General features: G+C 47.8%; 1 protein-coding gene across 19 annotated transcripts in view; it reads right to left on the bottom strand.

Moving 5' to 3' along the window:
* CCDC7 (coiled-coil domain containing 7) overlaps positions 1-22592 on the bottom strand; it is a 502159-nt gene that overhangs the window by 273644 nt on the left and 205923 nt on the right. For 16 of the 19 annotated variants that reach the window (XM_063922082.1, XM_063922092.1, XM_063922099.1 and 13 more), the window contains 2 exons: positions 20622-20691; positions 13002-13061 (listed from right to left, as the gene is read on the bottom strand). In XM_063922082.1, coding sequence (XP_063778152.1) covers positions 13002-13061; positions 20622-20691 — 130 coding nt within the window. The remainder of the gene's footprint in view (positions 1-13001; positions 13062-20621; positions 20692-22592) is intronic. The other 3 variants (XM_063922084.1, XM_063922086.1, XM_063922087.1) reach the window with 3 other exon arrangements.

Raw genomic sequence — 22592 nt, 5'->3', positions numbered from 1 at the left:
GGCATCTGTGAGGAGGACGGCGGCGCAGCTCCGGGACGAACCCCAGGTGAGACCTGTGTTCCGACTCCCTCTGGAGCTAATGGTGTCCAGTAGCTTCAGAAACAGAGCCCAACCGTTAAGCCAGCCCTGCTTCTCTCCCCTCAGTCCCACGATGCAGGGAGCCTGTTGCCAACAGGACTCCCTGAAAATAAAAAACCTAACCAAATTATTTTTCAACAGAAAAAATAAGAATTTACTCACCGGTTATTCTATTTCTCGTAGTCCGTAGTGGATGCTGGGAACTCCGTAAGGACCATGGGGAATAGACGGCTCCGCAGGAGACTGGGCACATCTAAAGAAAGAATTAGGACTATCGGGTGTGCACTGGCTCCTCCCCCTATGACCCTCCTCCAAGCCTCAGTTAGGACACTGTGCCCGGAAGAGCTGACACAATAAGGAAGGATTTTGAATCCCGGGTAAGACTCATACCAGCCACACCAATCACACCGTATAACTCGTGATAGGAACCCCGGTTAACAGTATGATAACAAAAGGAGCCTCTGAACAGATGGCTCGCAATAATAACCCGATTTGTGTAACAATAACTATTTACAAGTATTGCAAACAATCCGCACTTGGGATGGGCGCCCAGCATCCACTACGGACTACGAGAAATAGAATTACCGGTGAGTAAATTCTTATTTTCTCTGACGTCCTAGTGGATGCTGGGAACTCCGTAAGGACCATGGGGATTATACCAAAGCTCCCAAACGGGCGGGAGAGTGCGGACAACTCTGCAACACCGAATGAGAGAACTCCAGGTCCTCCTCAGCCAGGGTATCAAATTTGTAGAATTTTGCAAACGTGTTTGCCCCTGACCAAGTAGCAGCTCGGCAAAGTTGTAAAGCCGAGACCCCTCGGGCAGCCGCCCAAGATGAGCCCACCTTCCTTGTGGAATGGGCTTTTACAGATTTAGGCTGCGGTAGTCCTACCGCAGAATGCGCCAGCTGAATAGTGCTACAAATCCAGCGCGCAATAGTCTGCCTAGAAGCAGGAGCACCCAGTTTGTTGGGTGCATACAGGATAAACAGCGAGTCAGTTTTCCTGACTCCAGCCGTCCTGGAAACATACATTTTCAGGGCCCTGACTACGTCCAGTAACTTGGAATCCTCCAAGTTCCCAGTAGCCGCAGGCACCACAATAGGCTGGTTGAAGTGAAACGCTGATACCACCTTCGGGAGAAACTGAGGACGAGTCCTCAATTCTGCCCTATCCATATGGAAAATCAGATAAGGGCTTTTATAGGACAAAGCCGCCAATTCTGACACACGCCTGGCCGAAGCCAGGGCCAACAGCATGACCACTTTCCACGTGAGATATTTCAAATCCACAGTCTTAAGTGGTTCAAACCAATGTGATTTCAGGAACTCCAAAACCACATTGAGATCCCAAGGTGCCACTGGGGGCACAAAAGGAGGCTGAATATGCAGAACTCCCTTGACAAAAGTCTGAACTTCAGGCAGGGAAGCCAGTTCTTTCTGGAATAAAATCGACAGGGCCGAAATCTGGACCTTAATGGACCCCAATTTGAGGCCCAACGTCACCCCTGTTTGCAGGAAATGCAGGAATCGACCCAGTTGAAATTCCTCTGTTGGGGCCTTCCTGGCCTCACACCAAGCAACATATTTTCGCCAAATGCGGTGATAATGGTTTGCGGTGACATCCTTCCTGGCTTTGATCAGGGTAGGAATGACTTCCTCCGGAATACCCTTTTCCTTCAGGATCCGGTGTTCAACCGCCATGCCGTCAAACGCAGCCGCGGTAAGTCTTGGAACAGACAGGGCCCCTGCTGCAGCAGGTCCTGTCTGAGCGGCAGAGGCCAAGGGTCCTCTGAAAGCATCTCTTGAAGTTCCGGGTACCAAGCTCTTCTTGGCCAATCCGGAACCACGAGTATAGTTTTCACTCCTTGCTTTCGTATTATTCTCAGTACCTTGGGAATGAGAGGCAGAGGAGGAAACACATAAACCGACTGGTACACCCACGGTGTTACTAGAGCGTCCACAGCGATCGCCTGAGGGTCCCTTGACCTGGCGCAATATCTTTTAGCTTTTTGTTGAGGCGGGACGCCATCATGTCCACCTGTGGTCTTTCCCACCGGTATACCAGCATTTGGAAGACTTCTGGATGAAGTCCCCATTCTCCCAGGTGGAGGTCGTGCCTGCTGAGGAAGTCTGCTTCCCAGTTGTCCACTCCCGGAATGAACACTGCTGTCAGTGCTAACACATGATTTTCCGCCCATCGGAGAATCCTTGTGGCTTCTGCCATTGCCCTCCTGCTTCTTGTGCCGCCCTGTCTGTTTACATGGGCGACCGCCGTGATGTTGTCTGATTGGATCAGTACCGACTGGTTCTGAAGCAGGGGCCTTGCTTGGCTTAGGGCATTGTAGATGGCCCTTAGCTCCAGAATATTTATGTGAAGCGAAATCTCCTGATCTGACCACAGTCCTTGGAAATTTCTTCCCTGTGTGACTGCCCCCCAGCCCCGAAGGCTGGCATCCGTGGTCACCAGGACCCAGTCCTGTATTCCGAATCTGCGGCCCTCTAGTAGATGAGCCCTCTGCAGCCACCACAGCAGCGACACCCTGGTCCTTGCTGACAGGGTTATCCGCTGTTGCATCTGGAGATGGGACCCGGACCATTTGTCCAACAGGTCCCACTGGAAAGTCCTTGCGTGGAACCTTCCGAATGGAATCGCTTCGTACGAAGCTACCATTTTTCCCAGGACTCGTGTGCATTGATGTACCGACACCTGTCCCGGTTTTAGGAGGTCTCTGACTAGAGATGACAACTCCTCGGCTTTTTCCACTGGAAGAAACACTTTTTTCTGGTCTGTGTCCAGAATCATTCCCAGGAACAGAAGCCGTGTCGTCGGGACCAGCTGTGACTTTGGAATATTGAGAATCCAGCCGTGCTGTTGTAGCACTTCCCGAAAAAGTGCTACCCCCACTACCAACTGTTCTTTGGACCTTGCCTTTATCAGGAGATCGTCCAAGTACGGGATAATTAAAACTCCCTTCTTGCGAAGGAGTATCATCATTTCGGCCATTACCTTGGTAAAGACCCTCAGTGCCGTGGATAACCCAAACGGCAGCGTCTGGAACTGATAGTGACAGTCCTGTACCACAAATCTGAGGTACTCCTGGTGAGGGGGGTAAATGGGGACATGTAGGTACGCATCCTTGATGTCCAGGGAGACCATGTAATCCCCCTCGTCCAGGCTCGCAATAACCGCCCTGAGCGATTCCATCTTGAACTTGAACCTTTTGATATAAGTGTTCAAGGCTTTTAAATTTAAGATGGGTCTCACCGAACCGTCCGGTTTCGGTACCACAAACATTGTGGAATAGTAACCCTTTCCTTGCTGAAGGAGGGGTACCTTGACAATCACTTGCTGTGAATACAGTTTTTGGATAGCCACCAACACTGCCTCCCTGGCAGAGGGAGTTGCTGGTAAGGCAGATTTTAGAAAACGGCGGGGGGGGGGGGGGATGTCTCGAATTCCAGCCTGTACCCCTGAGATACTACTTGAAGGGCCCAGGGATCCACCTGTGAGAGAGCCCACTGTGTGCTGAAATTTCTGAGATGGGCCCCCACCGTACCCGGGTCCGCCTGTGAAGCCCCAGCGTCATGCTGTGGACTTACCGGACGCGGGGGAGGACTTTTGCTCTTGGGAACTGGCTGTATGCTGCAGCTTTTTCCCTCTACCTTTGCCTCTCGGCAGAAAGGACGCGCCTCGAGCCCTCTTGTGTTTTTGGGGCCGAAAGGACTGTACTTGATAATACGGTGCTTTCTTTTGCTGTGGGGTAGCTTGTGGCAAAAAAGTCGATTTCCCAGCCGTAGCTGTGGAAACGAGGTCTGAAAGACCATCCCCAAACAGTACCACCCCCTTATAAGGCAAAACTTCCATGTGCCTTTTTGAATCGGCATCACCTGACCACTGCCGAGTCCATAACCCCCTTCTGGCGGCAATGGACATTGCACTTATTCTTGATGCCAGCCGGCAAATATCCCTCTGTGCATCACGCATGTATAAGACAGCGTCTTTTATATGCTCTACTGTCAGCAAAATATTGTCCCTATCCAGGGTATCAATATTATCCAACAGGGAATCTGACCACGCAGCAGCAGCACTGCACATCCATGCTGATGCAATCGCTGGTCGCAATATAATGCCCGTGTGTGTATATATAGCTTTTAGGGTAGCTTCCTGCTTTCTATCGGCAGGATCCTTTAGGGCGGCCGTATCCGGAGACGGTAGTGCCACCTGTTTTGATAAACGTGTAAGCGCTTTATCTACCCTAGGGGATGTTTCCCAACGTGACCTATCCTCTGGCGGGAAAGGGTACGCTGCCAATAACCGTTTAGAAATGATCAATTTCTTATCGGGGGAAGTCCAGGCTTCCGCACACACCTCATTTAATTCCTCAGATGCAGGAAAAACTACTGGGAGTTTTTTCTCACCGAACATAATACCCTTTTTTGTGGTACCTGGGGTACTATCAGAAATGTGTAATACATTTTTCATTGCCTCAATCATGTAACGGGTGGACCTATTGGAGGGTACATTAGTCTCATCGTCGTCGACACTGGAGTCGGTATCCGTGTCGACATCTGTGTCTGCCATCTGAGGTAGCGGGCGTTTTAAAGCCCCTGATGACATTTGAGACGCTGGAACAGTCACAAGCTGAGTAGCCGGCTGTCCTATGTCGTCAAACCTTTTATGTAAGGAGCTGACACTGTCACGTAATTCCTTCCATAAGTCCATCCATACAGGTGTCGACCCTTCAGGGGGTGACAACACACTTACAGGCATTTGCTCTGCCTCCACATCATTTTCCTCATCATACATGTCGACACAGCGGTACCGACACACAGCACACACACAGGGAATGCTCTGACAGAGGACAGGACCCCACAAAGCCTTTTGGGGAGACAGAGGGAGAGTATGCCAGCACACACCAGAGCGCTATATACCACAGGGATATCACCTATAAAGTGTGTTTTCCCCTTATAGCTGCATATATATTAAACTGCGCCTAAATTTGTGCCCCCCCCCCTCTCTTTTTTACCCTTTCTGTAGTGCAGGACTGCAGGGGAGAGCCAGGGAGCGATCCTTCCAGCGGAGCTGTGAGGGAAAATGGCGCCAGTGTGCTGAGGGAGATGGCTCCGCCCCTTTTTCGGCGGGCTTTCTCCCGCAATTTTAAGATTTCTGGCAGGGGTTAATATACACCTATATAGCCTCTGGGGCTATATATGGTGTCAGTTTGCCAGCCAAGGTGTTATTTATTGCTGCTCAGGGCGCCCCCCCCAGCGCCCTGCACCCATCAGTGACCGCAGTGTGTGGTGTGCATGAGGAGCAATGGCGCACAGCTGCAGTGCTGTGCGCTACCTTGGAGAAGACAGAAGTCTTCAGCCGCCGATTTTCCGGACCTTCTTGCTTCTGGCTCTGTAAGGGGGACGGCGGCGCGGCTCCGGGAACGGACGACGAGGTCGGGTCCTGTGTGCGATCCCTCTGGAGCTAATGGTGTCCAGTAGCCTAAGAAGCCCAAGCTACCACCACTTAGGTAGGTTCGCTTCTTCTCCCCTTAGTCCCTCGGTGCAGTGAGCCTGTTGCCAGCAGGTCTCACTGTAAAATAAGAAACCTAAATTATACTTTCTTTCTAGGAGCTCAGGAGAGCCCCTAGTGTGCATCCAGCTCAGCCGGGCACAGAAATCTAACTGAGGCTTGGAGGAGGGTCATAGGGGGAGGAGCCAGTGCACACCAGATAGTCCTAATTCTTTCTTTAGATGTGCCCAGTCTCCTGCGAAGCCGTCTACTCCCCATGGTCCTTACGGAGTTCCCAGCATCCACTAGGACGTCAGAGAAATCTGGAGAGCTCTCTGCAGTGCACCCATTCTCCTCTGGGCACAAGATCTAACTGAGGTCTGGAGGAGGGGCATAGAGGGTGGAGCCAGTGCACACCCATAGTAAAAGTTATTTTTAGGTGCCCTTTCTCCTGTGGAGCCCGTCTATACCCCCATGGTCCTTACGGAGTCCCCAGCATCCTCTAGGACATAAGAGAAAAAGATTTACCAGTAGGTTTAAAATCTTATTTTGTCTTACGTCCTAGAGGATGCTGGGGACTCCGTAAGGACCATGGGGATTATACCAAAGCTCCAGACCGGGCGGGAGAGTGCGGATGACTCTGCAGCACCGATTGAGCAAACATGAGGTCCTCATCAGCCAGGGTATCAAAGCTGTAATGCTGAGACCCCTCGGGCAGCCGCCCAAGAAGAGCCCACCTTCCTAGTGGATGGGCCTTTACCGAATTTGGTAACGGCAATCCAGCCGTAGAATGAGCCTGCTGAATCGTGTTACATATCCAGCGAGCAATAGTCTGCTTAGAAGCAGGAGCGCCAACCTTGTTGGCTGCATACAGGACAAACAGTGCCTCTGTTTTCCTAACCCAAGCCGTCCTGGCTACGTAAATTCTTAAGGCCCTGACTACATCCAGGGACTTGGAATCCTCCAAGTCACTCGTAGCCACCGACACCACAATAGGTTGGTTCATATGAAACGATGAAACCACCTTAGGCAAAAATTGAGGACGAGTCCTCAACTCTGCTCTATCCACCTGGAAAATCAGATAGGGGCTTTTGTGAGACAAAGCCGCCAATTCAGACACCCGCCTTGCAGATGCCAAGGCCAACAACATTACCACCTTCCAAGTGAGAAATTTTAATTCCACTGTTTGAAGGGGCTCAAACCAGTGAGATTTTAGGAACTGTAACACCACGTTAAGGTCCCATGGTGCCACTGGGGGCACAAAAGGAGGCTGTATGTGCAGCACTCCCTTTACAAAAGTCTGGACTTCTGGGAAAGAAGCCAATTATTTCTGAAAGAAAATTGATAGGGCCGAAATCTGTACCTTAATGGAGCCTAATTTAAGGCCCATATCCACTCCTGTCTGCAGAAAGTGGAGAAAACGGCCCAGATGGAAATCTTCCGTAGGAGCATTCTTAGATTCACACCAAGATACATACTTTCTCCAGATACGGTGATAATGTTTCGCCGTCACCTCCTTCCTAGCCGTTATCAGAGTAGGGATGACTTCTTCCGGAATGCCTTTCCCAGCTAGGATTCGGTGTTCAACCGCCATGCCGTCAAACGTAACCGCGGTAAGTCTTGGAACACGCAGGGCCCCTGTTGCAACAGGTCCTCTCTGAGAGGAAGAGACCACAGATCTTCTGTGAGCATTTCCTGAAGATCTGAATACCAGGCCCTTCGAGGCCAATCTGGAACAATGAGAATTGTCTGCACTCTTTTTCGTCTTATGATTTTCAATATCTTTGAGATGAGTGGAAGAGGAGGGAACACATAGACCGACTGAAACACCCACGGTGTCACCAGGGCGTCCACTGCTACTGCCTGAGGGTCCCTTGACCTGGCACAATACCTCCGAAGCTTCTTGTTGAGGTGTGACGCCATCATGTCTATTTGAGGAAGTCCCCAACGACCTGTTATCTCTGCAAAAACTTCTTGATGAAGTCCCCACTCTCCTGGATGGAGATCGTGTCTGCTGAGGAAGTCTGCTTCCCAGTTGTCCACTCCCGGAATGAAGACTGCTGCCAAAGAGCTTATGTGATTTTCCGCCCAGCGCAGAATCCTGGTGGCTTCTGCCATTGCCACTCTGCTCCTTGTTCTGCCTTGGCGGTTTACATGAGCCACGGCTGTGACGTTGTCTGATTGAATCAGAACCGGTAGGTCGCGAAGAAGATTCTCCGCTTGACGTAGGCTGTTGTATATGGCCCTCAATTCCAGTACGTTGATGTGTAGACAAGCCTCCTGGCTTGACCATATCCCCTGAAAGTTTCTTCCTTGTGTGACTGCTCACCATCCTCGGAGGCTCGCGTCTGTGGTCAACAGAACCCAGTCTTGAATGCCGAACCTGCGACCCTCTAGAAGGTGAGCACGCTGCAGCCACCACAGGAGAGACACCCTGGCCCTGGGGGACAGGCTTATTTTCTGATGAATTTGAAGATGGGACCCGGACCACTTGTCCAGAAGGTCCCACTGAAACGTCCTCGCATGAAACCTGCCGAAGGGGATGGCCTCGTAGGTCGCCACCATTTTCCCCAGTACTCGAGTGCATTGATGGACTGACACTCTTCAGTTTTAACAGGTCTCTTACCATGTTCTGGAGTTCCTGGGCTTTTTCCATTGGGAGAAAACCCCTCTTTTGTTCCGTGTCCAGAATCATGCCTAAGAAAGATAGCCGAGTCGTTGGAACCAACTGTGACTTTGGTAGATTTAGAATCCAGCCATGTTGCTGCAGCACTCTCAGGGAGAGCGACACGCTTTTCAGCAACTGATCTCTCGAACTCGCTTTTATCAGGAGATCGTCTAAGTACGGGATAATTGTGACTCCCTGCCGGCGCAGGAGCACCATCATTTCGGCCATTACCTTGGTGAAAATCCTCGGGGCCGTGGAAAGCCCAAACGGCAACGTTGAAATTGGTAATGACAGTCCTGTACAGCGAATCTCAGGTACGCCCGATGAGGGGGATATATGGGGACATGAAGGTATGCATTCTTTATGTCTAGTGACACCATAAAATCCCCCCCTTCCAAGCTGGAGATAACCGCCCTGAGCGATTCTATCTTGAAGTTGAACTTTTTTAAGTACAGGTTTAGGGATTTTAAATTTAGAATGGGTCTGACCGAGCCATCCAGTTTTGGGACCACAAATAGGGTTGAATAGTACCCCTTCCCCTGTTGAACTAGGGGAACCTCGACAACCACTTGTTGTTGACACAGTTTTTGAATTGCAGCTAATACTATCTCCCTTTCTGGGGGAGAAGCTGGTAAAGCCGATTTGAAAAATCGGCGAGGAGGCACGTCTTCGAATTCCAGTTTGTAACCCTGGGATACAATTTCCATTGCCCAAGGATCCACGTCTGACTGCACCCAGACACGGCTGAAGAGTCGAAGACGTGCCCCCACCGGCGCGGACTCCCTCAGTGGAGCCGCAGCGTCATGCGGTGGATTTAGTAGAAGCCGGGGAGGACTTCTGCTCCTGGGAACTAGCCGTAGCCGGCAGTTTTTTCCCTCTACCCTTACCTCTGGCGAGGAAGGAAGAGCCCCGACCTCTTCTGGACTTATGCGACCGAAAGGACTGCATCTGATATTGCGTCGTTTTCTTTTGCTGTGGAGAAACATAAGGTAAAAAGGTAGATTTACCCGCGGTAGCTGTGGAAACCAGGTCTGCGAGACCTTCCCCAAATAAATCCTCACCTTTGTAAGGTAAAACTTCCATATGTTTCTTTGAGTCGGCATCACCCGTCCATTGGCGGGTCCACAGGGCTCGCCTAGCCAAAATCGCCATGGCGTTGGCTCTCGAACATAGCAGACCAACGTCTCTCTTAGCGTCTCTCATATATAAGACTGCGTCTTTAATGTGACCTAAGGTCAATAAAATTGTATCCCTATCTAGGGTATCAATGTCAGCTGATAAGGTATCAGTCCAAGCTGCTACAGCGCTACAAACCCAAGCCGACGCTATTGCCGGTCTGAGCAAGGCCCCCGTATGTGTATAAATTGATTTTAAGGTAGTTTCCTGTCTGCGATCAGCAGGATCCTTGAGGGCTGCCGTGTCCGGAGACAGTAGCGCCACCTTTTTGGACAAGCGCGTTAACGCCTTGTCCACCCTGGGTGAGGATTCCCACCGTAACCTGTCCTGCGCAGGGAAAGGATACGCCATAAGAATTCTTTTGTGAATCTGCAGTTTCTTGTCTGGAGTTTCCCAAGCCTTTTCAAATAACTCGTTCAGCTCATGAGATGGGGGAAAGGTTACCTCAGGTTTCTTTTCCTTAAACATGTGTACCCTCTTGTCAGGGACAGAGGGGTCATCCGTGATATGCAAAACATCTTTTATTGCAATAATCATATAATGAATACTTTTGGCCACCCTTGGGTGTAACCTCGCATCATCGTAGTCGACACTGGAGTCAGAATCCGTGTCGGTATCAGTGTCTGCTATTTGGGATAGGGGACGTTTTTGAGACCCTGAAGGGCCCTGTGACACCGTCAAAGCCATTGATTGACTCCCTGTATTATCCCTGGACTCTGCTATGTCTAATCTCTTATGTAATAAAGCCACATTAGCATTTAAAACATTCCACATGTCCAACCAATCAGGTGTCGGCGTTGCCGACGGAGACACCACAATCATCTGCTCCACCTCCTCCTTAGACGAGCCTTGCGCTTCAGACATGCCGACACACGCGTACCGACAGCCCCACACACTCAGGGATATATCTATATGGAGACAGTACCCCAATAAGGCCCCTTGGAGAGACAGAGAGAGAGTATGCCAGCACACAACGTTTGTTTCCAACTAACACTGGAAACAAACTTCCCAGATAAACAGCGCTTTTATATAAACATATATCTATACACTCACTGCGCCAAATTAAAAGTGCCCCCCCCTTTTTTGCCCTCTGTCACCGTGTTCAGCAGGGGAGAGTCCGGGGAGCCAGCTTCTCTGCAGTGTGCTGTGGAGAAAATGGCGCTGGTTAGTGCTGGAGGATCAAGCTCCGCCCCCCTCAGCGGCGGGCTTTGGTCCCGCTCAATTTTCCCAATACTGGCGGGGGATTATTATATATACTGCCTCCGCAGCCTATAATATATATAGCCAGTCCCTAGATGTTTAATATTGCTGCCCATGGCGCCCCCCCCCCCTGCCCCCCCCCCTGCGCCCTGCACCCATCAGTGCCCGTTGTGTGTGGGAGCAATGGCGCGTAGCGTTACCGCTGCGCGTTACCTCAGAGAAGATCTGAAGTCTTCTGCCGCCTGTGAAGTCTTCTTTCTTCTAATACTCACCCGGCTTCTATCTTCTGGCTCTGTGAGGAGGACGGCGGCGCGGCTCCGGGACGAACGGCGAGGGTGAGACCTGCGTTCCGACCCTCTGGAGAAAATGGTGTCCAGTAGGATAAGAAGCAGAGCCTATCATTTAAGTAGGTCTGCTTCTCTCCCCTCAGTCCCATGATGCAGGGAGCCTGTTGCCAGCAGTGCTCCCTGAAAATAAAAAACCTAACAAAATTCTTTTTCAGAGAAACTCAGGAGAGCTCCCCTGTAATGCACCCAGTCTCCTCTGGGCGCAGGATCTAACTGAGGTCTGGAGGAGGGGCATAGAGGGAGGAGCCAGTGCACACCCATCTAAAGTGCTTTATAGTGTCCATATCTCCTGCGGAGCCCGTCTATACCCCATGGTCCTTACGGAGTCCCCAGCATCCTCTAGGACGTAAGAGAAATATTGTCACCAATTCCTGTTTTTACCAGTTATGGCAGAAACGTAACAATCAGGTAGCAACAATATTCACAGCCCTGAACTTCTTGATATAAAATTATAGTAGAAATAAGCAGGCTTTGTTAACCATTATTAATGACCTTTATTTACAGCATAAGATGCCAAACACACAGTGCTGTACATTGTGGAAGTGGTGGCACAAATAAAATCACTTGTCCATTGGCAGCACTTTTCCTGACTCATAGATGAACATTGTCTGGGCTGCATGCTCCACCAAACATCAAATTACTGCTAATACTTTGAATGTGAAAACAGGTGGGTAAGTTGCCCTGAGTTATAAAAATTATGTGCAGAGATGGTACAGCTGGTGGTGGAGACATGAACTAGAAGAAATACACTATAGTCACGCTACACTGTACGTATGGTCACTCTACACTGTACGTATGGTCACTCTACACTGTACGTATGGTCACGCTATACTATGCATATGGTCACTCTACACTGTACGTATGGTCACTCTACACTGTACGTATGGTCACGCTATACTATGCATATGGTCACTCTACACTGTACGTATGGTCACTCTACACTGTACGTATGGTCACGCTATACTATGCATATGGTCACTCTACACCAGGCATGTCCAAACTGCGGCCTTCCAGCTGTTGAGAAACTACACATCCCAGCATGCTCTGACATAGCTTCAGCATTCTCTGACAGCAAAACTGTGTCACTGTATGCATGGTCACTCTACATTGTATGTATGGTCAATGTAAACTGTATGGTCACTCATTTATGTGTCAAAACAATAGTGGTGAGGAGGCACTTTCTAAGTGGCTTATGATTTCAATATAAATTTTTCATTTATTTTGGAAAATGTTATTTTTATAGGAATACAGACACGCTGACTATGCTATAATAGCTGACATAGCAGAATATAGTTGAAAGCTAAAACTTATGTAAATATATGCTGAGATTTAATAGGCATAATGAATTGCCTAGCTGCTAAGAGCTTGTCTTTGGCAACTGTGCCTGATGCAAATAAGGACCCTTATACTATGTAACGGTTACTGTTCCAGTAAGTGTTCTGGCACTGCTGGCAAGGGAAATATGTTGCTTCCTGATGGTGTTGCACAATTTAATAAATTCTGACCCTTTGTCTATTTCTTTTAAGCAAAGTAGATTTTTTTTTTATCATGAACTTTGACAAAGCAGTTTTATAGCAACTCTAAAGTAAGGAAGCTGCTTCTAGAAATGTGCATTGCTCAGTAATGTACACAGTAGCGGATCTTGCCACGGGCAAGCAGGACTTTTGCCCGGGGCGCTGCCTCCCGCAGGGCGCAGGGCGCCGCACCAGGGCAAGATCCCCCGCTGCCCCCCGCTGCCGCTGTGAAGGGAAACTAGACGCGAACGCGTCTAGTTTCCCTTAGTGGACAGGTCCTTTACTGTGCGGTGCGCGATGACGTCATCGCGGACCGCACCGCACCGCTACGCATCTAGTTTCCCTTCGTGGAGAGGACCTTTGCTGTGCGGTGCACGATGATGTCATCGCGCACCGCACATCATTTCAGTCTGTACAGGGGGCGTAAATGACCACGCCCCCTGTACGAAGCCACGCTCCCTATTGCCGCCCGGGGCGCACAGAGCCCCAGAACCGGCCCTGAATGTATACTACCAATAGCGATGTCTCCTGTTTGCTGCTCTGCCCGGCTTCCTTCTCTGTTTGTACTTGTGTCTGGAATATAAACAGGAAATATGTGGATGAGATTAAAACATAATATGCTGTGTGTCAGTACTGACACAGGACAGTCAAAATGTAATGTAGGATTATCAAAGACCCCATTAAAATGTAAAGCTGTTCATTTATTAAACAATATATGTTCTGTCTATTACACTTGTCTCAGATGGATGCTCTCTGGTTTGTGTGAGCATTGTCTGGTAATTTTATACAAGGAATCAGTCTTACTTCATGACATTTGACCATGAATGGGGGTTTCACTAGAATGTTTTAAATTGCTTTCTAGCGAATAACCCCTTTATAACAGAAAGAGAATTGTTGTCGACACTTATTACCACCACTGCAAAACTGTTTGTAACTAGCAAATAAAAGCTTGTCTGTTTAGCAGAATGACGCAGCGCTCGTAGTTGTGGTTTGCATTTTGTCTGGTATACATCTTGTTGACTTTTTAAAAAGCATTCCAGGGAGATTGTGAATGTGTACTGCTTCATCTGAGACGCATGTCATACAACTGACTTCTCATACCCTCCGACTGTACCTTTTTGCCAGGTACAGTACCGTTTTTTTATGGTCTGTACTGATTTTTGGCTCTCCAAACTTCCATTGAAAGTATAGGAATAGGGGCGTGACCAGTGACCATGCCCCCTTTCCTAATTTGTACCGATTCTTCTGTGTAAAATGTTGGATGGTATGACTTATGTGAAAGTAACATCTATCAGTGCGGACGTGTACTGCTACATCTGATAGGAGTGTCATAAAAATTACTTACATCCAAATATAAATGAGCCCCAAAGTTAGTAAGATCTACTTGTTGAAGAAAAGACTCTTATATTTTGCAGAATTTGTTCATGTATTGTGCTTTACAAGAGGTTCCATATACTGTAAGTGGCCATGAGAAACTTTATTTAAAATGCATGTAGCCATAGGGATCATTGTGTCTTATAACCAATGCTGGGAAATGGCACTGATGATCCCATTTGAATGTATGTATCTGTGATTTATTTTCCCCCCCCAAGAATGTAACAGCTGCACAATGGGGTTAAGGTGCAATCAGGGAGATTGCTAGACTATTCAGGGAGTCAGGGAGATTGCTTCTATTTCACGGAGTCTCCTGCAGAAAGAGGAAGCGTAGGCAAGCATGCTGCAAGGATGACCAATAAGTTTCACTATAAACCCACTAATGCAAGATGTTTTACCATAGGTATTAAAAATATCTGCACTCTTTTTTGAAGCATCCTAGAAACAGACATAGCTTTCCGACACATTTTGATCTTTATGATCTTGGTCAGTTATAAGGCACCTATAAAATAGGCACACGATGGTAAATTTACTATTATTAGTGTTGCAGACGATTTCAGCCGAGATCAATCTCGGCTGACATCAGCCGTTTGAGATTGCAACTTTTTTGGGGGAAAAACACAGTAATTTACTAAACTATTGTGTTTTTTCAAATAGAGTTCGTCAATGTCCTTCGTATTTTCAGGCAGTGTTTTACGGGAGAGATTAGTAAAACACTGCCGGACATAACACAATGAAGCCCAGCCAGATCAGTGAGATTCGTGCAGGGATTCATTGTGTACAGTATTTTAATGGTTAAATAGTTAAAATTCCAAAAAAAAAATTGCGTGAGGTCCCCCCCTTCTAAGCATAACCAGCCCCGGCTCTTTGAGCTGGTCTTGGTTGTTAAAATACAGGGGGCAAATTGCGTAGGGGCTCCCCAGTATTTAAACAACCAGCACGAGCTCTAGGACCAGTCCGGATTCCAAAAATACAGGGGACAAAAGACGTAGGGGTCCCCCGTATTTTTGAAACCAGCACCAAGCTCCACTAGCCAGGGAGATAATGCCACAGGCGGGGGGACACATTTATGTAGGTCTCTGCGGCCAAGTAATTACCCCCCCCAAACTAGTCACCCCTGGAAGGGGTTCCCTGGGGGAGTGCGGACCCCCAATAAAGGGGTCCTCCCTTCCAGGCACCCAAAGGCCAGGGATGAAGCCCGGGGCTGTCCCTGCCATCCGTGGGCTTTGGATGGCAGGCTGATAGCACATGTGTAAAATAAGGATTTAATATTGTCTTTTACCTGTGGAACTACAAGTCCCAGCAAGCATCCTCCACATGCTGGTACTTGAAGAACCACAAGTACGAGCATGCGGGGCATTAAAGTCCATTATAGTCAATAGTGGGAACTTTGCAGTCTGCGGTAGACCGCAAGGTTAATTGAGGTCACCCACAAGAGTTGATTTTTTTTTTTAACCCTGTGGATGCCTACATGGAAAGAAGAGGACCTATCTACACCGGACTTTAGGCGAGTATATATTTTTTTTACAGGTACCCTAATGGATACTACGTTGACAAGGGGACCGAGGGGCTCCGTGGGACACCAGGTAAGTATGTGCGAGTGTGCATGTATGTGTAATTAGAGTTGTACTTTCACGGTGTGTGTGTGTACGGTCTTTAATGTAGTATGTATTTTACAGGTGGAACTACAGGTACCATCGGGCCCTTAAATGCCCCGCATGCTGGTACTTGTGGTTCTCCAAGTACCAGCATGCGGAGGAGGCTTACTGGGACCTGTAGTTCCACAGGCAAAAGACAATATTAAATATTTATTTTACACATGGGCTATCAGCCTGCCATCCACAGCCCACGGATGTCAGGGACAGTCTCAGGCTTTATCCCTGGCCCTTGGGTGCCTGGATCGGGGGACCCCTTTATCGGGGGGTCCCCACTCCTCCAGGGAACCCCAGCCAGGGGTGACTAGTTGGGGGAGGGGGGGTAATGCCACGGCCGCAGGGACCTACATAAATGTGTCTCCCGGCTGTGGCATTATCTCCCTGGCTATGGAAGCCCAGGGCTGGTTTAAAAAATATGGGGGATCCCTACATCTTTTGTCCCCCATATATTTGGAACCAAGACCGATCCAAGAGCCCGGTGCTAGTTATATAAATACTGGGAACCTCTATGCAATTTTTCCCCGGTATTTTAACAACCAGGACCGGCTCAAAGAGCCCGGGCTGGTTATGCTTGGGAGGGGGAACTCCAAACAATTTTTTTTTTACTATTTCACTCACTTTTACACAGAGAAGCATGCACGGACCAGTGAGATTCTCCAAACCAGCCAAAAGCAGGTCTATTTGAAAGTTCTATTTCTGTTCGAGATCCATGCTTTTGCAGCAGAGATTGTAGAATACGAATTCTTGGTAAATTACTGTGTTGTATATGGTCCATGTGAAAAACCAACCATGTTTGGTTGATGGTGTATTTATTCGGATTTGTGTTGTTAGCCGTGTAAGTGAATACGAATTGGTAGAACTCTGCCGTGTTTAGTAAATTACAGATCAAATCAAATCGGGACCTTAGGAAGTTTCCACCACTGTGTAAACAGAGTTTTGGGAGAGTGATGTAAGGAGAACTCATCGGGAGGACAAACTTTCTTCTACTATCTGAAGTCAGTAAGGCTTTGTCTGTTTATCTGACCACAATGGTGTGGATTGGTCCTGGACTGGTGAGGAAATTCAGAGAGCGGGAATGATGCCTGGGTGTTTTCCATCATCCTCTGCTACTGAAGTGTTATGCGCAGACAGTATACGCCATTATCTGGTAGGAACCCCTTTCAGCCATTTGTGGATGTCTCTGTTCATGTTTACAATTCTTTCCTATTATGTATTTATTGGAATAAAACTGTATTACGCTATTATATGTTCCATTTTGGAGGAGGGTCCTCATCTTAGTGTGAGGAATCTCCAACAGATGAAAGTGTATATACAAGGAAGGACCGGGTCTAACTAACTAAGATACCTTCATGAGCATATTTATTTATTCTTCAATGATCCAGTTCTAACAAACACACACAATTATAAGCTGAACAAGTTGGCTTGGAATGTCAGAAGTAAGGGGGGGTACACACGGAGAGATCCGTGTTAAAAAATCTAAGCAATCGGACGTGTGTATGCTCCCCAGCAATAGCGATATCGCCAGTGCTAGATTGAGCCTGCATGCAGGCTCAATCTAGCGGCTCACTCACTTCAGCGCTGTGTGAAGTGAGCGCCCCCCGTCGTCGCCGCCCCTCCCTCAGCAAATCGCTCTGTGCTGAGCAGGGGGAGGGATGTGTGCTGAGCGGTCTGTGTTAAGATCGCTCAGCACACATCTGTCCTGTCAGTACCCCCCTTTAGTGTTACCACCAGAAGACAGAGGAATCTGAGCACATCTGGTCATTTCATATGGCAAATACATAGTGAGGAAGGGTATATGGCAATGAGCTGCAAATGGTGAAGAAGGTGCATTATAGTAGACATGTGTGATTTTACCTGTCATAGCTCACCCTCACAATCATCATCATCATCATTGCTTAAATCCTAATATTTCTAATATATTACAGAAGCCTGTAATTCATTCCAGTCATTGCACCTCCGGAATATGCTACATAATTACTGAAACTCAGGATTACGGTTATCCAGTTACTGTGTTTACGATCTTATGCCTAAGTACATTAAGAAGCAAAGTGCAGAGCTCAGGGCGAGAGGATGACACTGTTGGGCCCTTACCCATATGTCACTATGGAGCCCACTATTCCACCCCTGCTTACAGGATCTCAGTTTGTCTCCTCTGTAATGTCCATACTGACTCTTCACTGTACGATCCACTTTACTCTCTTTAATGCATTTACATCACATGAAGGGTGGTCTTCAGTTTGCCGGCTGTCGGGATCCCGGCGCACAGTATACCGGCGCCGGAATCCCGACAGCCGGCATTCCAACACTTTTTCTCCCTCTTGGGGGTCCACGACCCCCCTGGAGGGAGAATAAATAGCGTGTCGCGCATAGCGTGCCACCGTGCCCGCAGCGTGGCGATCGAGTTGGGGCTAATTTGCGCTTGCCACGATGTCGGTATGCCGGCGGTCAGGATCCTGGCGCCGGTATGCTGGTCGCCGGGAGCCCGGCCGCCGGCATACCATACTACACCCCACATGAATACCAAGCCATGTATGTTGTTGCATTTGGTATACACTTGACATTACGTGGTAACCTGTTATTATGTATGTCTTATTGTCTGTCTTTCTATCACAGCCTAAGTGTATTTATTACAGCTACCTACAATATACTATTGCTTTTTAGCATTAACAGTATTTTTGTCTACATATAAATGTATTGTTACAAACATGTGCAACCCAGTACTTTTTTGTTAATGCGTTTGCTCAATAGTGTTCGTCTGGATAGATAAAGAATTTGATGGACTGACAACCACAGACATGCCATCTTGGTCTGCTAATCCATGTGCTACACTATAAAACACAATTTATTTGCATAAAAATAGATGAGTTTCGTCACAATACACCGCTTTCACTGTACTATCTAAAGGGTCATTTTGACCTGATCGCTCGCTGCAGTTCTTTGTAGCTCAGGAATCAGGTCAGAGCTGCGCGCCGGCGCATGGCTGACAGCCGACGGCTGTCGTTGCCTAACGATCGCCTCTGCCTGATTGACAGGCAGAGGCGGTCGCTGGGCGAGAGGGGGTGGCACGGCGGCGTTTGGCCGCCTATTTGTGGGCGCAGTACAGCCAAAGCAGGTGTGGCTGGACCGTGCAGGGGGGGGGGGCGGACCACAGCGGCTGCATGACGTCACATGCATCCGCTCCGATCCCAGGGAAGTGACGAGTAACTCCCGGCCAGCCGCAGGAGCTGTGCTGGCCGGGAGCTACTCTTCAAGTACAAAAGTATCGCCGCTGAGCGATGCTTTTGTACTTGTGTGGGGGTGGTGGCCGGCCTGACATGCGGGGCAGACTAGCCCTGTGCTGGGCGTCCCCCCGCATTTCAGTGTAAGTGATCGTAGCTGTGCTAAATTTAGCATAGCTACAATCAGGTCGGAATGACCCCCTAAGTTACCTGTATTGTCTTATATCTCCTGCACGTTTAATGTGTCACTGTATTGAACATATTCATCCATGCAGAAAATGAGAATAATGAGGGTAAGCAGTATATACAGTAGTTGCTTTTTTATATATTTTCCACTAGCTGGAGTACCAGCGTTGCCCGGGATTTTAAGAATGTCTGTTTACAAAAATAAATTTAAATATTAAACACACAGTATAAATAACATTGCAGATAGCTGATGGTGCATTAGAATGATAGTGGTTTGTTAATTTACATTGGTTGGAGATCTAGTATAAAGGCATATCTTGCTTCCCTGACGCACTTTGTGTAGTGGCCGGACCCCTTTTTGGTCCCCCAAGGGAACCTGCTCTTCCCACTATACACTCTCAGTCTGTGGCTTCCTGCTGCCTCCATTCCCCTCCTCACATGATGTCAGTGCCCCTGTGAAATTATCGATTGCTGCTGGCCCACCCCTAGGGGTGCTAGTGGTGTGTTACCCCCACAGTGTTTGTTCCCAGAGTGTAAGTCATATGTGTAGCAAGTTTGGTGTAAATTGGTCCAGGCATTCCGGAGAAATGCTGTCTGCTGAAAAACTCTGTGCTGCTGCCTCACCCCTAGGGGTGCTAGGGGTGTCTTACCCCCACAGTGTTTGTTCCCAGCTTGTAAGTCATATGTGTACAAAGTTTGTTGTAAATTGGTCCAGGCATTCCGGAGATATGCTGTCTCCTGGAATACTCTGTGCTGCTGTCCCACCCCTAGGGGTGTCTGACCGCCACAGTGTTTGTTCCCAGATTGGAAGGCATATGTGTACCAATGTTTGTGTACAGTGCTCCAGCAATTCCGGAGTTATGCTGTCTCCTGATATACTCTGTGCTGCTGCATTTTTTCAAGAGCAGAAAAATTGTGATCACAATCAGGGCCGGCAACAGAAATCTTGGGGCCGATATCTCTGGGGCCCCCTCACATTATATATACTGTATATATTAAAGTGCAATGGGATTTGCTGCACTATATAAGAAACTTAATAAATAAATGAATGTATTTATTTAGCTATACACATATATAAATATAAAATATAAATATGTATATCTCTCCTTCCTTCCCCACACACCCCATAGTCTGACTCTCCCCAATGACTCCATGTTGCATTCCCAGCTTCCCCACCTCATCCCAAAGTCCTGCATCCCCTCACTAAGCCACTCTTACCCCGAGGAGTGACTCACCTGCGCTGCACTCCGCAGTATCCAGACCCGAACACCGCACAGCAGGTACCATGTGGCCCTCACTCCCCACCAGAAGAGACAGGCGCAGGGCACAGGAATCCTGGTTAGCAGAGCTGCTGCATGCCCCGTAACTGCTTGCAACAGAGCTGGACCCAGAAGAGTGGCAGCACAGTCACTGTGTGTGAGAGGCTCCTGTCACTCTGAGGCTGCGCCCACACCGCTTACACCACGCTGCCCTATTTGAACAAGATGGCTGACATCCCTGCCAGGCATTAAGTGGCACATCCTTGGAGCCCCTCTGATCCTTGGGGCCCAGTACAGGTGTCCCCTTTGACCCCCCTGTCGCAGGCCCTGATCACAATGACAAGTATTGCTCATAATAAGCTATTTACTGTGTTCATAATCAGACATTGAAATTTACAATAAAAACTAGTGATATAGAATTTTTGAAGGTAAATTACTTACATTACTTACTTGAGAGTTCAATATGTCAGACTCTTCTGGTACAGTTGCGTCAAGAGCCTCTGTTACAGTCCTATATGCAACACGTGTGACATAAAGCTCAAACTTGTACACTATTCCAAATAACATATTTGTGCCAAAACCTTAAGCTATAGTAAAGTGTAAAAACATAACTGTATAAATCAATATAAGACACAGACTACAGCAGTGCTTCATCACTGATCATTTGTAACGTGTTACCCACAAAACTCACATACAATACAATGGGATGTAGGGATAGACATAAGGATAGCCTTACAAAGAAATAAGGATCAAATAAGGTTTGAGATAAAAATATGATAAAAAAAAAGGGGCAGACTAGATGGGCCAAGTTCTTATCTGCCGTCAAATTCTATGTATCTCTGTTTCTAGTTATGTGACATGCAGTAGGGAGACCGCCGGTCACTATACCAATGCCGGGATCCCGACCGATTAACAGCCCGACAGTCGGTATGCCGATGCCGACAATCTAAAGCTCGGGATCCCGGCGTCTGTATAGTGAGCGGCGGGATCCCAAACGCTGATCACCCGAACCCAACCCCCATGAATATATCCTATTTACTATTCTTTTAAGAAATTAAATAATAATTGGCAACCAGATGAGATGTGTAACTGGAATACAAGCTCTATCTCTGATATAGAATTACCAGCAAAAAGGTGCCATAGTCTATACCCAGAATTAAGCAGCTCCAGGTGCTGATGAAGAAACCAGGTCATGGCAGCGACAACTCTCAATTATTTATTCATCCTTTTGATGTCACAAATCTACAATGTACCATTTTTCATTTATTTTTAATTCCTTGCAAATCATAGGTTATTTTAATAGTTCTCAATACAGTATTGCGTTTAATAATGTATTTATCCTACAGGGGACTACATGAAAATATTCATATCCTTCTTGTTTCATTCCCATCAGAATAAGTTTTTGAGGAATGCTAATATATTTTCTGTTTTCCTGGGAAGGAGATAGTTAGTTGTTGCTAGTATGCTCAATTTCATTATAATATGTATTATCACTGAACATAATATCAACACCTCTCTTCATAGGTCTTTTCTTGCTGTATGAATTACTGGAGAGCTTGGGGAGGCATATTTTGACAATGAATCAAGCACTGTCTGCCTTTCAGATGCAGCAACACATGTTAATTTGATGCTTGCAGCATTTGATCATAAGGGCCATCACAATGAATTGCCTGCTTATGTCGATCCTTAGACAGGTAATGGTTACAAAGAAATGTAATGAAAATAATATATATTGCACCAGTCAGTTATACCCAGGGCTGTCTTAACAGCATTGTAGGCCCCGGGCAAAGCAATGCACTGGGGTCCCTACCTTGCTATTCAAGAGAAAAAAAATAAGATTTTAAACCTACCGGTAAATCTATTTCTCCTAGTCCGTAGAGGATGCTGGGGACTCCGTAAGGACCATGGGGTACAGACGGGCTCCGCAGGACATAGGGCACCTAAAAAGAACTTTGACTATGGGTGTGCACTGGCTCCTCCCTCTATGCCCCTCCTCCAGACCTCAGTTAGAGAACTGTGCCCAGAGGAGCTGGACAATACAAGGCAGGATTTAGCAATCCAAGGGCAAGATTCATACCAGCCCACACCAATCATACCATGTAACCTGGAACATACATAACCAGTTAACAGTATGAACAAACGACAGTAACGGTCCAAGACCGATGTCAACTGTAACATAACCCTTATGTAAGCAACAACTATATACAAGTCTTGCAGAGTTTCCGCACTGGGACGGGCGCCCAGCATCCTCTACTGACTAGGAGAAATAGATTTACCGGTAGGTTTAAAATCTTATTTTCTCTTACGTCCTAGAGGATGCTGGGGACTCCGTAAGGACCATGGGGTTTATACCAAAGCATCCAAACGGGCGGGAGAGTGCGTATGACTCTGCAGCACCGACTGAGCAAACGC

Source organism: Pseudophryne corroboree, chromosome 5 (assembly GCF_028390025.1).
Source record: "Pseudophryne corroboree isolate aPseCor3 chromosome 5, aPseCor3.hap2, whole genome shotgun sequence".
Taxonomy (NCBI): Eukaryota; Metazoa; Chordata; class Amphibia; order Anura; family Myobatrachidae; genus Pseudophryne; species Pseudophryne corroboree.
Note: the sequence above shows the minus strand (reverse complement) of the source record. Positions and strands in the feature narration are given on the sequence as shown.